At 36.4% G+C, this 22,269-nt stretch overlaps 1 protein-coding gene across 5 annotated transcripts in view; it reads left to right on the forward strand.

Annotated features, from left to right (window-relative positions):
• Positions 1-22,269, forward strand: part of TCF12 (transcription factor 12) — a 160,705-nt gene that overhangs the window by 43,968 nt on the left and 94,468 nt on the right. For all 5 annotated transcript variants that reach the window (XM_039557362.1, XM_039557364.1, XM_039557360.1 and 2 more), the window contains exons 5-6: positions 140-208; positions 10,859-10,961. In XM_039557362.1, the coding sequence (XP_039413296.1) occupies positions 140-208; positions 10,859-10,961 (172 nt within the window). The remainder of the gene's footprint in view (positions 1-139; positions 209-10,858; positions 10,962-22,269) is intronic.

Here is a 22,269-nt window from a genome sequence, read left to right on the forward strand (position 1 = left end):
TGTTGATTAACACAGAGTTTAAATAAGTTGTAATTGTCTTACATGTTCAACTTTCTAATCCAGTGCTTTTCCCCATTATTTCAATATAGAATGTCATTCTTGTCCTAATTTTTCTTACTACTTGCTTGTCTGTTTACAGGAAAATGGCAGTCTTCATGGAAAAAGCTCAGACCTCTCCACAGACATAGAAAAGTTGAAATCTCAAGAGGTACCACTTATTCTTTTTATATTGTGTGTGATTTAAAATTTTTTTTTAATCAATGTGCAGCCTACTACTGGAGTTTTCTGTTAAAGGTTACAATATAGTGACAAAATATTAAGAATTTAAAGTGTTGGCTCACTAGTGGCTGGAATTTCCAAAGACACAGAAAGTTAAGCAGTTTTCAATTGAATAGAAATGGAATTTAGTGATAGTTTAGTGCATACCTATTGAAGACTAATGAAAAAAGATGGTGGAATACTGGCTAAAGGACATTTTTCTTTTCCAAATCCTGCCGAAGGTCTGTTCAGGTCAGTACAAATGGTTTGATCGTGGCCAGCAATGATGCATAAGGAAAGAGTGTAAGTATAGGGCAAATATTTTGCCACCTTTACTGTGTCCTCTCTTAGGAAAACCCCATCTCTTGGCTTAGGTTTCCTGGACAGAGGCAACAGTTTGGACATAGTCCTTACAGCTATTGGTGGGCTTGCTCTCTGATATTTGTGATTTTTTTCTGGCTTTGGCTATAGTTTTGACAGTAATTCTTAGGATTTTGTCCTAAAACTTACTGATTTTTTTGTCTTATATGTGGTGCCCAGTGATGTAACTGATTTCCACCATGTTCCTGTGTTCCAAATAGTAATGATTGCTTGTTACTGATGTACTTCATAATTTTTATTCTTTTCCCCACGAACACCTTTATTTTACATGCCACCTCTATGTTCTCCTCAACCAAGCTGGGGTATTGTAGTTTATTCGTATCTGCTTGTATAGCAACTGCTCCTAACCTGTGGATAGTTCTTGGTGCCGTTCCCTGAATCTTTCTGCTTCTGTATACCTTCAGAGTTAGGGTGATTATGACTACATGCACTAGTCAAGAGGAGGGTATACTGTAAATTTCTGCCTCACGTAATGATAGATTTATTCTCTGTTCCTTTCTTACTTGTTACTAAGTCATTTTTTTGATTGTCACTGAGCTGTGAAGTGATACTCTTTTAAAAACTGTGTAGAAAAATAGTATTTTCTCTTACGTTGCACCATAGTTACCACATTGTTATGACATTAAGTTATTTTTGAACATGTTCATTTTGTATTTATTTGCACCAAATTTTATCTATTCTTTTATTACCAATTTCATGGAGAACTTGCTTTGCGACTCTGCGCTAACAGTTAGGATTATTTAAAATTTTGTTTTGTTATCAGCAAACTTTACTATCTTTGTTTACCTACTCTTTTTGATTTATTTATGGAATTATTGAAGAACCTTGGTATGGGTACAGTTTTTTGGGAAGTGGGGAAGACATATTGGTAACTTTTCACTGTGGAAACTAGACATATATTCCTGTGCTTGGGGCAGGGTGTTTGTCATGTATTTTAATCTTTTCATCAATAATTAATTCAGACTAGAACCTTCTCTCATATGGAAGAGCAGTTTATTTTATTTTAAGAGTGTCTGGTAATACCTTGTTGAAAGCTAAACCCTTCTTACTTCAATAGTGTTTTGAGGTAACATTAAAGGTAAGGAATCACAGCAGGCTTGAAAAAACCTTATATAGGAGCCTTGTCTTTTTATTACCTAATGGTAAATAGTGTTCTAACACCGAAAGAGCAGCGGGTATTTGTTTTTCCTGTGATGATCTTAGATTTGTGAAAAAGTACAAATCGAGACATTAGTGACTTCCGTGAGCAAATTCTCTTTTGCATAGGCCAACTGTTTTGTTAGAAAAATGAATAATTTGAAAAGATACCTGTTGGGGGGAGTGGTGAAAAAAGTAGGAAAGCTTTATTGTTTGTAGGAATAATTCAGGAAGGGTAGTTAGCAAGTCAGTGCAATTTTATGAAGTGCTGATGGCCTCCCTTATTCTTGAATGGTTGTACTGAAGTCCAGATACAATACTGTGTACCAAGTTTGTCTCTTGTGGGGCTTGTTTTTCTTTCTAGTCTCCAGTCTTGTTTTTACCTTTCTACGTGCAGTAGTGGTGGGTTTTCAGTGAATATCTTTGGTTGGTGTATGCAAGTCTCTCCCTTACCTGAGTGATACAGAGCTACACATATTTCTGCATGTGTTCATAATGCCTTGCACTAGCTCTTAGTGTGTGTTGCAGAGGATGGTAAAGCTGCTTTTTGAAAGTCTTGCTCTACTGAGCTCTTAGAAGCAAATACTGAGGTACTTGACTTGAGTACCTTGTCTTCTGCACAATAATATATTGCCCTACAGCACTTGAAAGTTTTGTCTTCCTGTTGTGAGATGATACTGAACCTTTTAGCTTTCCTGCTGTATTTGGGAGTCATAATTTGTACTCATAGCAACAAATTGGTATAATCATTTTTTTGGGGGAGTAAGAGTGGTATTGTAATTAAACATTTTTTCTATTATAGTCATTATTATGGTGTGGCTAATGATTGCTATTTCATGAAGAATAATGCTCTGCGAGGTTTTCTTTCATTGTTTTGGTTTTGTCGTAACACGTCTTTACAATAAAAGGAGCAAGTCAGTTTTTGATCTGTTTAGATTGCTGTTTCCAAATCAGGAATATCTAAAATGTTTTTCATAAGACATTTCCTTGATGGATTTCCTTTTTATATATACATACATAATAATTGTAACTGTTAAAAATTTAACATAAATTAGCTGAGGCGTTTTTCTTCCAAAATCTGAATTGTGGGCGTTTGAAATAACTTGCAACATGTACATTGCACTAAAAGCTGTGAGTGTGCATTTTGACCTGATTTAACGTGAATCTAGCTTCAGTACTGAGGGTGCAGTTTATCCTCCTGTTCCTTTACATAACTCTGCTAAGTATTTAATTGATGCCGGAATGGAGCTGATCAATATAGCACTGCTAGATTAGATGGTTTTGTAGCATCAGGCAACAGGTTCTTCCCTCTACTGTATGTAAAATACTCAGACATGAATTGGAACCTGAAATACTTTATGCCCAAACTGTAGTCCCTTCCCCTCCAAGTAGTACTTTTAATTTGCAAAGAAGTCAAAAAATAGTAATGAGATAGCAGGTTTTGAAATAGTATTTTATACCTCTTAATCTCAGGTACATAACAAGAAGGAAAGCTGTTAAATAGCAAAACAAGACAAGAGGGACACAGAAATACAGTAAGTGTTATCAAGTCTGTTGTATTTGTGTCCTTTTTGTCCTCTTTTTTTTTTTTTTTTTTTTTTTTTTTTTTTTTTTTGTTTTGTTTTGTTTTTTTGGTTTTTTTCTGGGGAGGGAGGTTGTTTGGTGGTTCTGCTGCTGGTTATTTGCTTTTCCTGATGTATTCTACAAGGTAGCAGATGATTCACTGTGGAATTAAAGCCCATATTAAATATTCCATATTCAGTGCTCAGGACACTTGCAGATGCACCATACTTTATAATTTGATTAATGAGCAGCACTTTTCAAAGCAAGTTCTGTTTCTTAAATTCTGAATGCTTTAGTTAGGTTTTCAAGTATTTTCTTTAAGCACTTGTTGGCATATAGTCTGTTGGCTATATTTGTATTATTTTATTTCCTGATTTATAGCTTAGATAAGAGCTAGAAAAATTTGGTTTCCATCATATGAATTTTTCATTTCAGCTATGTTGGAGAAATGGATCTTTTGGTTGTGGTTTTTGTTTTGTTTTTATTGCAACTACCTACCGCATTGAAATTAGCATTGGAATCTGTTCACAGATTAGTTTTCCATGTGGCCAGGGAATTGTTCCATTGAATATCATGTTGATATTTGTCTCACAGGAATTTAGAGAGATGTAATTGGCTATTGGGTTTAGTTGTTTAAAATCAGATTTGTCTTTCAGTAACTTAACTTCTTGGAAGTGGATTTAGAGCTGGAGAAAATGATGTTTATTAAAAAATAAATAATATTTGAAATAAATTTGAAAAATAAATAAACTATGTTTTCAATTTTTCTCCATTCCTGTACACACAGTTTTCATGTATTTCAACTTGATATGTGAAAAGAAGCTAATGAATAGTTTTAGAACTCTGTTACCAAGCAGGTTACTTACAGTGACACTTAAAGCATACTTGTGAAAGCTCTCTTGACTTTTCCCAATAATATGTGAAATCTGGGGTAGTGATACCTGCTTTCCCCCACCATGTAGCAGGTGGCCAAATAACGGAAAAAGCTGCATTTCTGTCTTTAGGATATTGTAGTTGAATGTTAACACTTGCTGATGATTATGAAAAGTGAATCATAATTAAAGCTAGAAAGTGGAGCTAGAAAGCTCCTTGTTTCGGGTGCAATTGGGTGATCTCCATCAGCAAACTGCGTTCATTCCTGTGTTTAAGGATTTTTGTACAATAAAGGGAGATGAGGTTGAAGTACTGGCTGTTCTCAGGGGGCTGGGAGGTGGCAAACATGGAGCTTGCAGAAGGAGAGGTGTTTGTTTCCTGGCACAGCAAATGACAGCAATATGGATGAAACAGTGTAAGGACTATGGGGAGACTCCCATCATCATCCATCTGCTCCAGACTTTGTAATATGATTTTGGTCATTGCTTGGAAACATTATTCCTACTGATAGTTTTTTGCAAGACTGTTAATGATTTAAATGGAGTTATGGCCATGACCTGTGACAATATGATGTTTCTTGATGTTCAGTTAAGATCAATGAATGTAGTGCAAGTGATCCTCAAGGCAAAAAGGAAGAGCACTCTTCTGTGGATTTATTTTTATCTTACCTTAATTTTTGCAGCATTCTTCTTGATCTGTGTGTTCAGTAGACCAAGCCAGGTTTTTGGCTCTCTTGTCTTTCCTCTAGGAGCCATTGACAAATACATGGATTCAATGGCACAAAATACTCTTTATTTTCTTTATTTTCTTTATTTTCTTTATTTTCTTTATTTTCTTTATTTTCTTTATTTTCTTTATTTTCTTTATTTTCTTTATTTTCTTTATTTTCTTTATTTTCTTTTCCCCCCCTTTTTTCCCCTCCTTTTTTCCCCTGTGTATTTCTGGAAGCATACATGATCATATAATCCATAATCTTTTTAAATTCACTAGGACACCTTGGTATGGCTGATTGTACAGAGCCTCTTGTCTAACCTTCAGTCAGTGACTCAGCACAGTGTTCCTGGATGTAGTCAGTCTCTCTGGTCTGTCTGTCTCTCACTGCCTCTGCATCTTGCTTTCTTTCCTCGCTTTCCCCCCCGCCCTTGTGTTTTTTCCCTTCTTGTTTGTCTTTAGAACTTTCAGATTAGTTTGAAGAGCCAGATAATCTGAAAGAAAGTGGATTTTAGCAGTAGATTCACTTGTTTGTTTACACATTAGTCATTTGGATGACTGTTGCCTGATTCATAAGTTCATTGCCAAATTTAGCTTGCAAGGGACCTCAGTATTCCTGAGCTTTAAACAATTAATATTTGTTATTTAAAGTCAGCCAAGCTATAAAACTCAAGGAATTGAAAGCAGCATTCACTAAGATTAATCTTTTGGTCTGCAGCCACATCAAACTGTGAACTCAACCATTCATTTTAGTGGAATTTTAATGTCTTAAGTTTAAAGGCAATGATTGAACCATATCGTAAATGGCTAAAATGCAAATACGTGCTTAGTGATCTAGCAGTTTGGTTATGAGCCTTAGATTTTGGTCTGTTCCCAGGGACTTGTGTAGGAAAGGGCTTGGGGCTAAGGGAGGAGAAACAAACAAAACCCCTGTTATCTCTAGTCTAGCAGACTTGAGCAAATGAAATTCTGTGGAGTAGTAAATCATACAGGGAGGACAACTCAATGAGTTGAGTATGAACTCAATAAATGCATAGGAAAATGGTGTGCCTTCTTTTTTCAAATTTTACCCTGAAGTGGAAACAGGATGTTTTGCTTATTTAGAAACAAAACCAAAAACCCCACAACTTGAGTTAGGGTCAGGAGTACAGTTTTGCTTCTGCATGGACAAATCCTGGTGTGACTTGAGAAAACAATTGCTATGGGACAATAGTTTTATATTTTTGAAGGGGAAGTAAATGGGAGAGGATTAATCCCACAGAGACTCTGGAACCAGTGCAATGAAAAAAGGATAGGGACAGTGAACTGGGAAAGGTTTTTGACTTGTTCTTAGGTGAGTTCTGTAATTAACTTTAACCAAAATGACAGAACTTTAATGGTCATTGAAAGATACAGAGTTTTAGGAAGTTAATTGCCACTTTGTTTGTAAAATGGGGTATAGACTCATTGTGTCAGGCCTTCTCTCATGGTTTGGTTGGATAAACATGCCTAGTAAGGAATGTGTTTCCTCTGGGTGTATGGGCTGGGATTTTTTTTCCCGTTTTTACTTCTGAGTCTTCTAGAATAATACATTATATAAGATAATTTTCAGGTGTCACGTGTACAAATGTTTATGATTTTGTAAATAGTGTCAGATTTTTAATTGGTTTGGCTGTGTTAGCATCCCTGTGCTTGGAAAATCCTGATACAGATACAGCCTAAATCCCTCCGGCACTTGGGGCATCTTACCCCAAAGAGGTAGGAATGAATGTTACAGCTGTGGAATTTTTTTAATTGGTGGACTTTATTTATTGGAATGATTAGAGAACATCACTCTAATCCAGTGAAATCCCTGAAAAACGAATAAAGTTAGAGCATTCAATGTTGATAGTGCCTTCACTACTCAGTTAAATTGCAGCATGAATTAGTAGTAGTCTTTCTACTGCATTTCATAACAGGTATTAGTAGACAATATTTGTTGCTTTTATTTGTAGGTGTATCTGACCTGGTCTTCTGATCACAAACATTCAGTCAGTCTGAAATCCAGGGAGAGGCCTGTGCAAAATGAACAGTCACAACATTACAGAATGCTGTAAGGGAACAGTTAACCCCAATTGCACTTTATTTGGGCTATAACAGCACAGAAAGAGAAGTTTTGTCTTCCTTTGGGAAAGTTAAAGCTTGTTTTTGTAATAGCTATGTAAGAGGTTGGAACAAGCAAGATAGTTTTGAGTTTACAGCTATGTCATCTAATCATATTCAAAATCAGTTTGCTTTCTGCAAGCAGAAAAATGCTCTGAGCTATCTGCAGTCCCTTCAGAACAGGGTGCTTAGAACAGGAAATGAATTTGTCCAGTAACTCCTATTTTGTAGACTTTTTGCCAGTTATTTGCTAAACACTCCAACTGTGCGCTCTGATGTATACTAATGCATTGGTAGGTTTGCTGAGGAGCCACAGAGGCAGAAATGGGGATGTGTACTCAGCATGGAGTGTCTCTTTCCAGCCTTTCTATGTTAAACGTGCCCTGCAGGTAACAGGAGGTAGAAATGCTCCAAAGGGCTTTGGAAGCCCACCTGTGGTCCAAAGAATGACATCACCAGCCAGAATATGTACCATCAAATAGCTCTTCCCAAGAGGGGACAGTAACTTTTGGCATGACTGATTAGTTCCTTTTTCTGCGTGGAGTCTGTCCCAATCCAGCTATATTTAAGCGAGCTTCAGTAGATTAGTCTTCAAAATTGCCAGGAACTGAGATTTCCTGCCTTTCTCAGAAAGGCAGAATGAAATTTGGCAGCATATATTATTGAGTCTTGCTTAAAACGTGGATTTGAAAAGGGTCTCTGATAGAATTTCATATAAATCCCCTCCCACCTTCTGTTGCTTTTGCCAGCTGATTGTGTCTTCTCTTCATTACTCAGTCAAAAAAGTGGGGTTTGTCTTTTAAAAAAAACACTATCCTCCATTGGTATTCCAGACTTTTTAAAGCTCTCAACTGTGTTGTTCTTTGAGCAGTAAGCATATGTTGTCAATTTGCACTATTGTAGTTGTTAAATACATTTTTAAAGCTTTGATTGTATGACTAGGAGCTTCCAGTAGCTTTTCAGAAGATATTGGAAGGTTCTAAAGATTTATCTGTGTTTGGTTAACAACTCTTGGCAGGAGTAGAGCTGTGCTGTTTGCTCTGTAGGTTAATACAGATGCAAGAGCAAGGAATGGTATCAGGAATGCAATTTTATTTGAAGTACAGCTTAAATGTGAAGAATGCTCTGAAAAAACTGTGTAATTTAAATCACTGTCCTTAGAGCTCTTCTGATTTTTCTTAATTTGCTTTTTGAAGTACAAAAATTGTTTGTTAAATCAAAACTGCACTTGTTTGTGGTTATTTTGCATTCATTTAGTGTGGGTGAGTTGTATGTGGGAACCAGCCCAGGGTTTCTAATCCCAAACAAAACTCTGCGGCCTGAGTTGATAATCCATACCTGAATACTAAGACTCTGAATAACTGGTGTCAGACATGGTGGCCAACATAAGACCTCTTTACATTGGTCCACTGTAGATGAAGGCATAGGTTACAATTTGCACAAGTGTAAATTCTGTAGTGGCAAATAATGAAATGCCTGATACAATTAATTTTAGGAATTGCATTGAAGTCCAGAAAAGACCAATTCAGTTTAAAAGGCTTGCATATCCCGTGGTACATTTTCATCCTGTATACCAAATGTTTTGTTTTCAATGGCTTTGGTGTTGTGAAGGATAACTTGGAGCATTTCCACATAGATGAAGTAGTTCATTTATCTGGTGGTGTAGAAATACAACTTGGATGCTGTGGTAGTTGGTTGCAAGTGCATTTTGGGAAACTGAGAGGGTATATGAGAAGAGCATGATATCAAGTATTCTTTGAAGGAATTTTGATGATAGAAGGAAGAATATTCCTTTTCATGTAAACTGCCCACCCAGTTCTCCAGTTCCTCTATTTTGTGAATGGGATATGCAATATTAACATGGGGAGGACCATTAAGAATCCTGTGCATTAGGTAGATTGTGTTGCATGATGTGCAACTGTATATGAAATGAGTCTTACTCCTGTTATATTTTCAGTAGTTCTTATTTACTTTGTAAATAAAGATATCTTAAAGATTTTGGTTTCTGGGCCTCATTTGGGCACCACTTACTGAATGTCTGAGAGATATAGATCCTCTTTTATCACTGATAGTGTCCTTTATAGTTTCCTTCTTTTAAAAATAAAGTATAGCTGAAGTATTTCCTTAGGGGAAAAGGTTTTAAAAAAACAACCATGATAAGGAGTACAAGCAGAGACACAAATAGGAAGCTACCTACTTAGGAGCTTTGGTTTTCATCCTGTATTTGTAAATTTTTGTGTCTTTATTCAGCAGGTTTAATTTCTTTCTTGTTTCATTTCAGCATAAAAATAAAGCACATGTGGTGACCTTAGCTAGGAGCCACTCCATTTCCTCAGCAGCTGCTGCTACACACTGCTTGTCTGACAGACGGGGCTAGGTCATGGTTTCCAGAGGACACCCTTGTGGTCATAACCAAGTTGTAAATGTCACTAAGATTGTTTCTGAATGCCTATCACAAGTGTATCACTGATTCTGAAGCAGATAAAGTCAGCCAAAGATTCAGTGGGGAGTTGGCTCTCCCGGAAGATTGCTGTGCAGCCTAACAGCAGCAAGAGCTGTGACACGCATCCATAAGCAGCGGTAGTGCTGTGACAGTTCTTTAGCCCTCAGTTAGCAGCCCTTTGGTAGAACTGACAGCATGCCTGCAAAGATAGGGAGGCCTGTTTCAGCCCCATTAATGTTGTCTTGAATGTGAGCCTGCAGTCTGGAGAAATGATAAATGTTCAGTGATTGATGATTTTATAGTACCAGGGCACTTGGGATGGTTTCTGGTAGCTGTGAACAATTTTCTCTCCTCCCTTAATTAGGCCTGAGCTTTAGGTTTCTGAACAAGAAGTGACTAAGTGTGAATTGTAAGATAAGGTTTACAAAATGTTTGTCAGAACTTTGGCTACAAAGGAAGTACAATTTTGAGTGTCAGGTCTTTCATGTTTTGGTACAGAGTAAGTGATTCAGTGTGCGTTTCGTAAGTCTGAATGGCAAATGGCATATTCATACCTTAATATGGAAAAACTGACGGCATTTTGAAATGTATTGAGGAGAGCTTTACGTAACTGGGTTAATTAAATAATACGTACATCCAAGGACTTCTTTGTTTTCCATCTCCTCTGCCTTTGCTGTAAGCTTTCAATAAGCCAGTGTTTCCTGACTGTGTAAGGGTCGCTCCCAGTCTGGTAAGCTGGCTGTGCTAATGGTAGAAAAATGCAAAATAGTATTTCATTTTCAGTGCCTGTTTGCAAATCGGATGACAAAGTTGTTTATTTAATCGCTGTATGGAAGTAAACCTTTTGTCAGTGAGCTATGCTCTTTAGTAATGTGATAGTGTCAAAATGCCTATTAATCTGTAATATTAATAGCAGGCTGCAAGAAGAAATGGAGTTTGTTCTTCTCATCTACACCAACATTTTTTCTTAACATCGGTGACTCTTCCTGAACTTTTTACTGTCTTTTATTAATGCAAACAGAAAGCTTAGGAAAAAAAAAATCAGTTGCAAGTTCTTCAGACTAATTTTATTCTCTGTGGTTAGTGACTTAACACTAAGAGGATTCAAATATCAAAATATCTCTGTATTATTCAATTTTTAGAAATCTTGTCCATGAGGACACAGCTTATTAAGAGACTATGTGGTTTCTTTTTGATGGGGAGAAAGTAATATGTGGGCAGAGAGTAATTTCTGTGAGATAGACCTGAAAGCCAACTTTTGTGATTAATGACCAATTGTGACTCTGCACATTTAATTAGGAAAGTGTCATTACACTCAATTAGCAGGGCTGCCAAATAATCTGTTTAATACTCTGGTCTTTTTTTCTCTAGGGTTTTGCAGACAGTCCTCATTACAGTGATCACTTGAATGACAGTCGATTAGGGCCTCATGAAGGATTGTCCCCGACACCTTTCATGAACTCAAATCTGATGGGTAAGTAGGTAATTCTTTACGAGTATCCCCTCAAAGCCTCTTTGGTCAGAAAGAGACATTTTTCATTCCCTTGTCTAGCCCTGACATGTCAAGCATCTGGAAGTTGCTCTGTTTCTCATAGCAACACTGACTTTCCCATTCAAATCTTTTTATGTTGGGTGAGTTCCTCATAAAGGCAATTATCCAGGACTTTTTAGAAGAAGGAAATACCAAGATTTTCTCAAGTTGATCTAGAAAGCTGATATATTTTGATTTGATGTAAATTCTAAATTATTTTAAAGATTAATTTTTCTTAATTTTGTTTGAGAAGACATTTATAGCAATTTTTAATCTGTGCTTTTAAAAAAAATATATTTTTCTAACATTCAATTCCTGAACGACCTACCAATTCACTGTAGGCTTTCTTCAATTAATAATTTGAGGGCTTGCTTCTTATTTTTAATTTTCTAATTTCTTTGATATTTGTTATATTAGAAACTCTGTCACTTTTAAGAAATAGATGGAAACTCCTGCTTCCAGACCTGTTTGACATTTTCTGCTTTTGAAACTGGGAAAAAAGCAAGCAAATGGTGTATTATATTGTAGCCTTAGGTATTGAAAGCTTCTGTTTCATTGCCTGCACTTTGTGTTACCTGAAACATGTTAATGTGTTGATGGCATTGGTTGAAAAATCTCCTTTTGTGTGTTCCAGTTTGGAACATAAAAATGTTGATTTAAAAATATTTAATTTGGCAGTACATGGTCTTGGGACCATTTTTGTTTTGTATCTTAGATTTCAGGATGACTCTGAATATTTGTTCTGAATTTGTACATTTCACGTTGTTTCACTTCTATATTCCCCATCCTGTAGACATGACCTATTTTGTGGTCTCAGTATTGTCCTTTTAAGACATAGCCATGGTAATCTAAGTGGATTACTTAAATCCAAATCCTGGTGGTCTGCAATTTCTTTTGGAAATCTTTCTACTTTGCTCAGTCTTTGTTTACTACTTTAATTTTCTCTGAAATAGAGGCAGACAAAGCTCAGTTATTGCTGAAAACAGAATTTTGTTTAAACTTCATATATGAAGCGGAAAACACGCCGTTTTAAAATGCCCATCTCTGTAGACTTTGATTAGAGAGAGTACATGTCAATTGGTCAATGACACTTCTATCTGAAGACAGCAAAGCTAAAATGCAGTAGTTATTTTGCTAAAGCAGAGTACACTTTCCCCGAATACTCTTTCAGACATGTTGTCTTTTTGCTAATGCAAAAAGCTAAAAAAAAGACAAGTTACTTCAATTGCTTCTCCAGTATTTTGGTCAGTAGCATGTATGGAATATCTCTAGGCTTTGTAGCTGATACTGATTTTATTTTACAAAAATATATAGCAAAGTTTGATTTTTTTTTTTTTTTAAAATTCATGTTACCAAAGGCAAATTAATTGCTTGTGTTTTTAATTTAAGCCATCCAATTTCTAAACAATATATACCTTTAAATATATGACAAAAATAATTGGTGCAACTATATGTTCTTGGTTTTTCATTTTTATTGAACAGATGATTCTATTAGATAGAATTACATCATTAATACAGATTTGAGACGAAGCCTCCATTTAGATGATTTTGTAGAGAGGATTAACAAATTGCAAGATATGTATGTGTCAGTCACCCAAAGCAGCTGAGGACTGAAATAGTTTTGTAAAGCTTTATGGCTAAGAGTTCTTAGGGATTTTATTTTCTTGGAGCAAAAATACTTCATTTCCTTCTATATGCAGCCAAGAATTACAGAAAGCTTTCAGTATATATTGCTAAGATAAGATCACATCAAAACTCTAAAAGTATGCCTTTAAAAGTATTCCACTTGTGGCTTTTGGCTTGTCATAACAAAAAATTTTGTTCATTTTACTTATGTTACTGTATAGGATGCAGCTTTGTATATTACACTTATGCATTGTATTTTAATTGATGGTTTAATTGAAAGTTTTGAGAGAGGAATGATAAAAGCTTCATGAAAACATAGAGCAGTAGTTTTCTGTGTAGTACTATTGTCTGTTTGTAGTTTCTTTATCTATTACTAAGAAAATGATAATTCTTCTAAAGGTATTTTAGACAAAAAGATACTGAAAGTTTTTTAATATCAAATTGTGGACACGTTCCCATAAGCAGAATGAACACATTAATTTTATTAGCTAATGTAGACATATGATATTTAAGGTGTTGGTTCATTATTTTGTGATCTTTGGAGTTTAAAAGGAGATGGAGGCTAAGAACATAAACTTGATGAGCTTATAGGAAATATCTCACTGGGCTAATAGCAGTGATTGAGCATCTGGGGTTCCATAATGAAGATCTAAGAAATACATCCCTTCCCAACATTTTATCATGACTGAAATACATTTCTGGAATAGTTAAAAACTATTAAAAAAGAAGAAGAGAGAGCAACAACATATTTCACCATTGCTGTCAACACTTAAGAGCACCATTAAAAGAAAGAATTGTGTGTCAAGGGGATGTTGTTGTTTTGTGTATTATGTTCAGCCGTAAGCATATTTGCCTGAAGAGATAGTGGATTATAAAGTGCCACTGTCTTTCATGATGGAGCTCTCAAACATTTTAATGATCTTGTACATTGCAAAAGAGAGAAATTTTGTCTAACAAGAGTTGATAATGATTCAATAATGAACAATTTACCACAGAAAGATGCATTTCCATATTCATTTAGATATTTTTTGAAGTGTTTTGCAGAGGAAGTAAAGCTATTATGCTGGATTAGTTAGTGTTCTTCACTAATGAATTCCAGAATTATCGTGTTGATTTGGTAGTATAAAAAAAGAAGGCCGTTACTTATATTTTGAGTAAAACCACTGAATCCTCTTGGGACCAGCATAGTCTGTTGGTATCCATAGAGATATGTAGAAAATCAGGCTAAGATATACTGGTGGTATTGTAGCTCCATTTAGACTTGATAATCTTTGCTTATTCAACACTTCTCTTTTAATTACATTCTAGAAAACTATTCACAAGGATATGAGATTCTTTTCTCTGTAATTATGCTGCCTTTTAGTACTCTGCACTTGCAAGGAGAGGTCAGTTTTTGCTAGGACCCTTCAAGCATGTGGTATTGTATCTGCTGTTGTAATGTTCCCTGGACTTTATTCTACTGAGATGTTTTACTACTACTTACTGGGAAGAAAGAAAGCAGATTATTCTTGAATATAGCTTAAAGGGGTTTTTATTGGTCTGTCTTGAAAATTTGAAGTGGGCGAATTACTTTCTTTTGTGTGTCTGTCTTTCCACAAGAGGTAGAAAGGATAACAGCCATACTTTTGTGCTCCATGTTCATCATCTGTGTACTGCACAGTTCCACAAGGTTGTATATGACAAAAAGTCATTTAAAAATTTAGTCAATAGTGAGTGAAAAGACAGTGGTTGGATATCAGCTTACCATGTTGAAATCAGTCACTTGAAGTAGAGAGATCATTCTTCCAAGTTTTCTTTCAAATATATTTCCTTGTTTTCTCATTATTTCATTAACTAGTTCCTTTAAAGTTTAATGGGGTTACATTTTAGAGTTTTAGGTATTTCTGCGCTAGCAACAAGGTTTGAAGACCTGTCAATGAAATCGGAGATTTTGAATGTATGAGAATGGAGGATTTTAGATTATCTTCATTTTCCATCCTCATTTACTCACTGACTCCGGTAGACCAGCTTCAGGTTGTAGTTACTAGTTTTTTTCATACCATCTGGTGATGTTGTAACACTCACATCTCTTAGCATCCTGATGGCTTTGCTCCTCTTCCTAACAAGCTTCTGCTGTATGCTGGGTAATGCCATGGTGCTTTCTTATGGCCAACATTAAGAGATGGAATGACTGACCATGTAGAGAAGTCAAGACGCACCAGCTGGTATTTACATGGTGGGAGTAGAAACTTGTTACAATAATTAGAGCTATAAATTATTCAGATTGATAATAAAAATACAGCTTCTTTTACTCTGTTTATAATGTGAATATAAAGGGTAAGCCTGATTCTTTTCCTGTTTGGAATAAATAGGTGAAAGAACCAAAAATAGTACTGTCAAGTGGAAGCAGAGTAATACATGTTGGGGTTTTTGCAGTGTGACTTCCTTTCCCGTTGGTTGTACTTGATGCATTTGGGTTGCTTGTGTGGTTTGTCATCAGGCATCACAAAACAGGGTTTCTGAGTAAATTATGTCTATATACACCATGAATTTTACCCTCTCTTACTGTTCAGCAGTCTTGTTCCAGTGTAGCAGGGGTTAATAGGTATGTGCTATATAAACTACTGTTTGAAGGGTGGCAGGAGCAGAGAGGTGCTTCATGGGTGGAAGCCAAATTTTGAGAATTTTCAGACCTAGTCTTTGGGTTACTGTGAAACTCACAATGGATTTTGTGTATTAATCATATGAATGAATGATCAATATCTGGATTGCGATGCTTTCTGGTTTTAGAGTTACTATTAATTTAATTGAGTTGGTTGCCTTATTGTGCAGGTTTCTGAGAATGGCTGGGCTTCTGCCAGTGCATCCTTCAAACTGAAATTACTGTCTTAATTTTTATTGTAAAATCTATTCTTTGACTTGTAATTTAAGCACTCCAGTTGGCTTGGAGAGAGTAGGAGGTATTTTTAAAGATGAACATTGGAGGGCATTTTTTGAAGCAACATGGTAAATAGCTGAAGCCTTTGTAAGCCTTCCAGTACTGATACAGTTCTTCAACAGCTGATGTAAGCCTTTAAAACCATAATTTGTGAAAGGTTATTCTCAGTAAAAGGAGAGGCTTTTGAACTTTAAAATAAAATTAAAAGAAGGCATGCATCTGAGTTGGTACTCAGTTAAGAATCTAACTAATCTTCAGGAAAATTGGTAGTTTTCTTCCTCAGTAACCCTTCAATAAAAGAATTTTGGAATTGAAGAGAGAGATCTTGTTATCAAATGACTTTATAATGGTGAAGGCATTAGTAGGAATAGTAGGAAACCAGCAAGGGTAAATAGTTATTAAAATGGCACACATTAAGAATGATGCCATTATACTTTTTGCTAGGAATCTTGTTTTAATTACCTTTTAGGAAGGGAGAGGGCAGATGCAAGTAGGGAGTTGGCGGACCCTCTATTTGTCCAAAATAATAGTAGATTTCCTTGAATTGCTTTCTATAGTAATTGATATTTCAAAACATGAAAAAAACCAGGCATTACAATGGAAATTATCTCCAGAGATGTGAGTAATAGCAAGATTGATCTGAAATAATTTATATGCAGTTACATTGTTATTAACTTGGAGAATGGTGTAGACAGAGTATTTTATATCCTTTGGAGAATTCATTAGGAAGAAAGAGGAAAATGTTAAAAGAAGAAAATGACAAAACCGTGACATAACAAAGATTATGACAAGTGGTTTAGTCCATCTCATTTTACAGGGCAGTAAGTTGAAAGAAAAATGTAAAAGGATAGCTAATAAGATTCACATTTTGCATAGTTTTTTGTCAAATATTACTGAGTTTAGAAAAAACTTTCCCTAGTAAAAAACACGAGTATAACATTATCCAGAGTTACAATAAATACTTAGAGGTAGTGGTACTGAGTCCACCACAAGCCATAGATTGTAAACTTCCCGTGCTGAAAAAGTTCCTTAACATTCACTATACATAACTGTATTGTGCAGTTTCACAGTACTATGTTTACATTTCTTTGAATCACTTATTGTTTTGATTATTAAAGCTAAAAATACCAAGGTGCTGGCTCACCTCTATGTAATACATCATGGCTACTTTTCCCAAAGTAAGTGTTGCCATTGATTCACCCCAGTAATGCTTCTTGTCTTTTTGCTTCTGATAGGCTTATGTTTTTTTGATAATTAACATTTTCCAAATCATTGCATATAATGAATCTAGCAAATTGAAGATTTCCATTTAAACTCCCTTCTAAGATTGTTTCTTTTCCTTTTGGGGCATGTCACTGTTGAATTGGTGCTGGTTTTATATGATATAGATTGGCTAAAAGCCTATTGTGAATTTTGTGGTATTTTGGGTTTTATAATGAAATTTCAAACACAGAGTAATGTTTTAAGTTAAATTTCAATTATTTCTTCCTCTCTTCCAGATAATTATTTGAATAATTTTCTTCACATATGAATATATAAAACTGCCATAAATAAATTGAGGTTCCTTTTTGTTTGTTTGTTTCTGTTTTGAGTGCTAGCAGTTCTTTTGTTCTGGAGTGTTTGTGCTTCTGGCTGTGCCCCAGCTCTGGCGTGGTGTGTTGGGCAGAGGCAGCTCTCAGACCTGGGCTCTGACACAGTGGTTACTGCCAGCACAGAGCCGCTGCTCTGTGGGCTGAAGCTTTCTAGAGTTGCAGTGTTTTGTATCTGTTCATACAGTTTCAGATTTATCTTTTTTTTTTTTTCCCCAGGTATTACATTAAATAAATTCCACTCACACCAAAGAACTGCTCTCATCTGCTCTTAATTTTCCTTTTGTGAAAGCTAATGGGTTTCTGGGAAATTAAATTACACAGTCATTTAGTGAAAGTGCTAAGTGCAGGGCATTTTTACCCTTGGGTTTTTGCTCACGAGAGCGTGTGTTAAGCTTAGTTTTCCCTTTTGTTTACGGTAATATTTCAATCAAATAGCTTTCCTAACATTTCTTTAACTGCAGTAATACCTTGAGGCTTTCTCCACACGCAGCGGGGGGCTTGTGTCCTTTGTAACGTTATGCTGTAGCAGGTGTCCACGTGTGCTCTCTGCCCCTTGAGACTTTGATCTCTCTCCTGGTGAGCAGCTGCAGCAGAGGGGCCCTGGTAGCGCTCCTCAGGTGGTGCTCAGGTGTGGCTGTGCCAGGTAGGTGCGTGGGCACAGCTGCCTGCCTGCTCTCCTGCCTCCGCTCACACGCGGTGTTTCCTGCCTTTGGCAGCTCCCGGCGCAGGAAGGTGAGGAGGGGTGAGCAGGTGCATGGTGGGCGGCCTTCCCCCCCCTTCGGTGATCTGCTCGCTGCAGGAGTGTGCTGGAGTGTTGGGACACTTCATCCTTAACCATGCTGTAGTATTGTACACGTTTAGACTATGTTTGTATCTCCAGATCAGTGTTGGAGTTGTTAACAGGCTTAGTCTGCAGTGCTGCGGTTCAAGGAAGAAATCAGAAAGGTTTTCTTTCTGTCAAATAAGCAAGTGAATAAATTTGTTCTTGAAAACCCATCAAGCTGTATGATTAAAGAGTGTGCTAGGAAGAGCTGATGATTTCTTTTCACTGGATACTACCAGTGCCACAGGTATCTTCACAATGCACAGTGTGTCCCAGAAGCAGAACTTGCAGCTCTGGGGGTCCATGGACGGTGGTGGTGCTTGCACTGTGCACTAACAGAGGAAAAAGCTAGTGCTAATTGTGTTGGAGGAAGATGAAATGTTGCCTCCTTCAAAATGGTCTCACACTTGAACCCAGATTTTTTGTCATACTAAGTACTTTTGAATTGCCAGTCTGGGAATAAATATGCAAAGTCTGTGGCTTTTACATTTTGAAATATTTTAGTTCTGATAAAATTTGTTCTGCCAAGCTTGGGTTTTAGTTAATGCAGTCTGATACATTTGAGTGTTGATTTATTCACAGTGTACTCTGCCTCTGAAAGGGGAATAAATAGTAATCTGATGAAATTTTTAAGTCTTGTATTTCCTCTTTGTTACAACATGTCAGTTTAGCTGCTGTAGGGTATGTTTATCTGTTACAAGGCTCATCAGTGCATGAAATGCTGAAAGGGCATATTTCTCTCCTGTGGTTCCTGCCATCCCTGGGCACTTGTAGATGTGTTCCAGTGGATGGGATCAGCTGGGTGAAGCTGTAGGATTTTTAAATTTGAGTCTGTCTGAAGGCGCCAAGCTCCCTTCTAGGGAGGAGGGGGTGATTCTTTCCCATATTGGTGATGTAACTTCCCCATGAGGCAGTTGCTTAGGGATCTACATAATAACTATTATCCTGTTCAAATAGGAGACTGTAGAAAGCTCACTGGTGATTAAAAGATAATTTTGTAATTTTTCATGGCTTGTCTTTGTTTTGTAATAAAGATGTTTGCTTATCGCCAGGTGCATAAAAATCATTTACTTAATCTCTATTTCATTCCATGAATTTTTTTTTGTTCTTGCATGCATGTAGCTGTAGCCTGTGAGTTGCAGTCCAGTTTTTAATAAATGCAGCAGCCTGTATCCAGTGATTAAATTCTGAACTGATCAACCAAAATGTTCTAACTAGGCTGCTCATGCCAAAAAAAGTGGCTTTTGTGATTTGGCACATTATAGTATTTGCATTAATGTGATTTGAAGTTGCTAATAGTTTTCTTTAGAGACTGGGTTTTAGTGAGTCAAATGTTTTGTTTCTGCTGGAAACCTGACTTTGTTTAGATAACAGACATCTCTGAGGGCAAAACAAAAATAAAAGATGTAGGTTTATTTTTCAGGTGCATGGGGGTGTTGGACCTCTAATACTATGGTATTGTGAGTTGCCTGAGCAGCCGCTGCATTTTCCATAGAGCTGTAAGCTGCTGTAGGTGTGTAGTGCTTCAGGTACAAAATAGATTAATAGGTCAAGTATCATCAAAAGAAAACAAAATTTTTAATCTATATTTTTGGGAAGAATATCTGGACACTTTCACATCAATCTAATGTTGTATCAAAGTTGTGTTTTGGAAAAGTGGATGAAAGATTTTCATGTAACAGAAATGTGCAAAGACCAGAGGAACTGCAACTCATTCTGTTAAGAGATGGTCATATCTTGCTTTATTTGCAAGGCTTTCTTGGTTGCTGGCTTTTTATGTTCTTTCTTGGAGGCTGTCAGCATTGTAGCTTTCCCATAGGTGTGCAGCTTCTGTCGCTCTGACGTGTGCATGTCGGGAAATCAGGAAAATTCTGCAGAGTTATTTCCTTGGCATCCAGATGGAGGGTCACTTGGAGAAATAGTGCGTGTGGAAGCTTCACCAGGATGGCCTTTGGTGGAGGAACGGTGCTGTTTGGTTGGAGTTTTTTGGAAGATGCTCACATGGGTCCTCCATCTGAAGATGAAATAGGAGGGAGAGTTGATGCATAATTTTGTGATGATGTGTTACATACACAATTAAAGAAATTCACACTCTTTGGGTTTACTGTTACTGAATCTTTTAAAGAAAGCAGTAGCCGTAAGTTGAGAGATAAAGTAAAAAAGGTTCATTGAAGTGGGAATGAGGAAGAAACACAGTGGTTACTATTAAGATGAGTTGACTGATTTTACAGTTTTTTATAGAACTGGCAAGGTCTGGCCACGAGACTAAAGGTAGTAGGGAACCAAGTGCAATAAAATACGTAATGTGTAAATGTACAATCTGTAAATGCAAACTGGAATTGTACAGACCATGGGCAAAACTAGTGCTATTGTCAGAATAACTGCAGTGAAATTTTAATTCACTTCCCATTGTAGTAGGGACCTCTAAAACAATCCTGGTACTTCAGATATGTGCAAGACAAGTAAGGCACCTTGCAATGTCTTCCTCTTAGATAATGGGACATAGAAAGCAGAAATCTTGAGAGTAATGTGTGACTTTTAACAGTCTCGTAAGCTTCAAGGCTGACCCCTGGGGTCTGCGTTGAATACCTGAGTGCGTGACTGTATCATAAATAAACTTGTATGATGTTTAAAAAATGTTTTGCAGTGATAGGAAGGAGTGTACTTGTATGCTCTTTATCAGGATACTGCAGTTTTAAGTATGTTTGCTCCATGGTAGGAGAAGTTTGTCTTATTATTTTGATGTGATAAATAACACTTCTGTTTCTGACTGAATTAATTTCTTTCCTATTACATCATTTATTTATTTCATATATTGCTGGTCCATTACAAGCTGTCACCTCAGATTTAATTTATTTATATATTTATTTGAAGCCTAGAGGTACTTCCCAGCTTAAACTGATTGACCTGCTAGAATCAAGATACACAAAAGTAAACTCCTTACAGAACCATATTTCTTAAATGATGCCATACCTGTCTTAAAAGTTGCATTGCATTATGAAATACTGTAGAGAATCTTCTGATCATGTAATTCTAACTTCAAAGGAGTTTGCAGAAGCTGTTATGTGTTTTACTATAGAAAGCACTTAGCACACCTTAATATTCTACCTATCAGTCAAAAAATGAGAATTTCTCCCCCCATATTCCTTTTTGCTTTAATTTTAGAGGAGATTTTGTTTCCTTATGGATGTGCTGCATTATTATACAGCTTCACGTTTAGAAAGGTACTGAAATTGGTACAGATATGCTAGATCAGAAACTGAGCTCTTGCTTATTTTCCAGGATACAGTTTTTACTTTATATTTAGAGAAATGTCATCCTTTCATCTGGCACGAATTAGACCTTTCTTCTCAATGATAGGTGAGGTGACTTTATTTTTTTTCCAGCAGTGCTGTGTTCTGCAGTGAAAGATCAGCTACTATATTTTACCCCATCACTGAAAAAATTTTTTCTTTACATCTTCTGGGATTGATATTTTTAAGCTTAAGATAAATGTTGTTAGCATTACTAGTTTGTTAGAAAATGTTTAAAAATTATTTTAGATATAATAAAGCTGAGAAATCCACATGCCTTTTTTTTGTGTGTGTGTCTGAATCTTATCACTTTGCTGGGTACTTTGCAGGTTGAGCTGTGAGAGCACAGCCTGAGGTCACTTGTTCATGCAATGCTCTGTTTACCTTGCACCACTACGTTGCTCTTGCCCAGCATAGCCCAGCATAGCGGGGGCTTGAGGGTTATTTTGTTTTGTTTGATTACAGAGTTGTGGGAGGAGGAGCGATGATTGCCTTGTCTTTCTGAGGCTTGGCTGCATTTTTAAAATTTTTTTGTTCACTGCTTTTATTCATCAGTGACAATTTATAAACAGTGCATGTTTCACAATGATTTCAGCCTTGAGTGCCAAACAACTGTATGATTTTGTTTCTTTGTTTGACAGCTATCTGGCACTAAGCCCTGGGCACAATTATAACAAATAGTTTTGTCCAGTATACTTGTATGTTCTTTATTTCAATTACATTTTTGCTATTACATTGGAAGTGTATCTTCCTAGAAATGTGGTTCAAAACGTACATGGTAAAAAAAAAAAACAAACCCACTTAAAATCAGATAAAGCAGTTTAGTATAAATTTGTTCCTTCAGTATTTTGGAGTTGGGGACAGCAGGGTAAACAAGACGGGCCAGTTGAAAAATACTGCTGGGTTTAGTTGGTTCAGTAGCACAGTTGCAAACTATGAAAAGGAATATGGTTTGTTGGCAGGAGGAAAAAGCCCATGTGTTTCTCCAGTTGGTGACCAT

The sequence above is a fragment of the Corvus cornix genome, chromosome 10 (assembly GCF_000738735.6).
Source record: "Corvus cornix cornix isolate S_Up_H32 chromosome 10, ASM73873v5, whole genome shotgun sequence".
Classification (NCBI taxonomy): domain Eukaryota; kingdom Metazoa; phylum Chordata; class Aves; order Passeriformes; family Corvidae; genus Corvus; species Corvus cornix.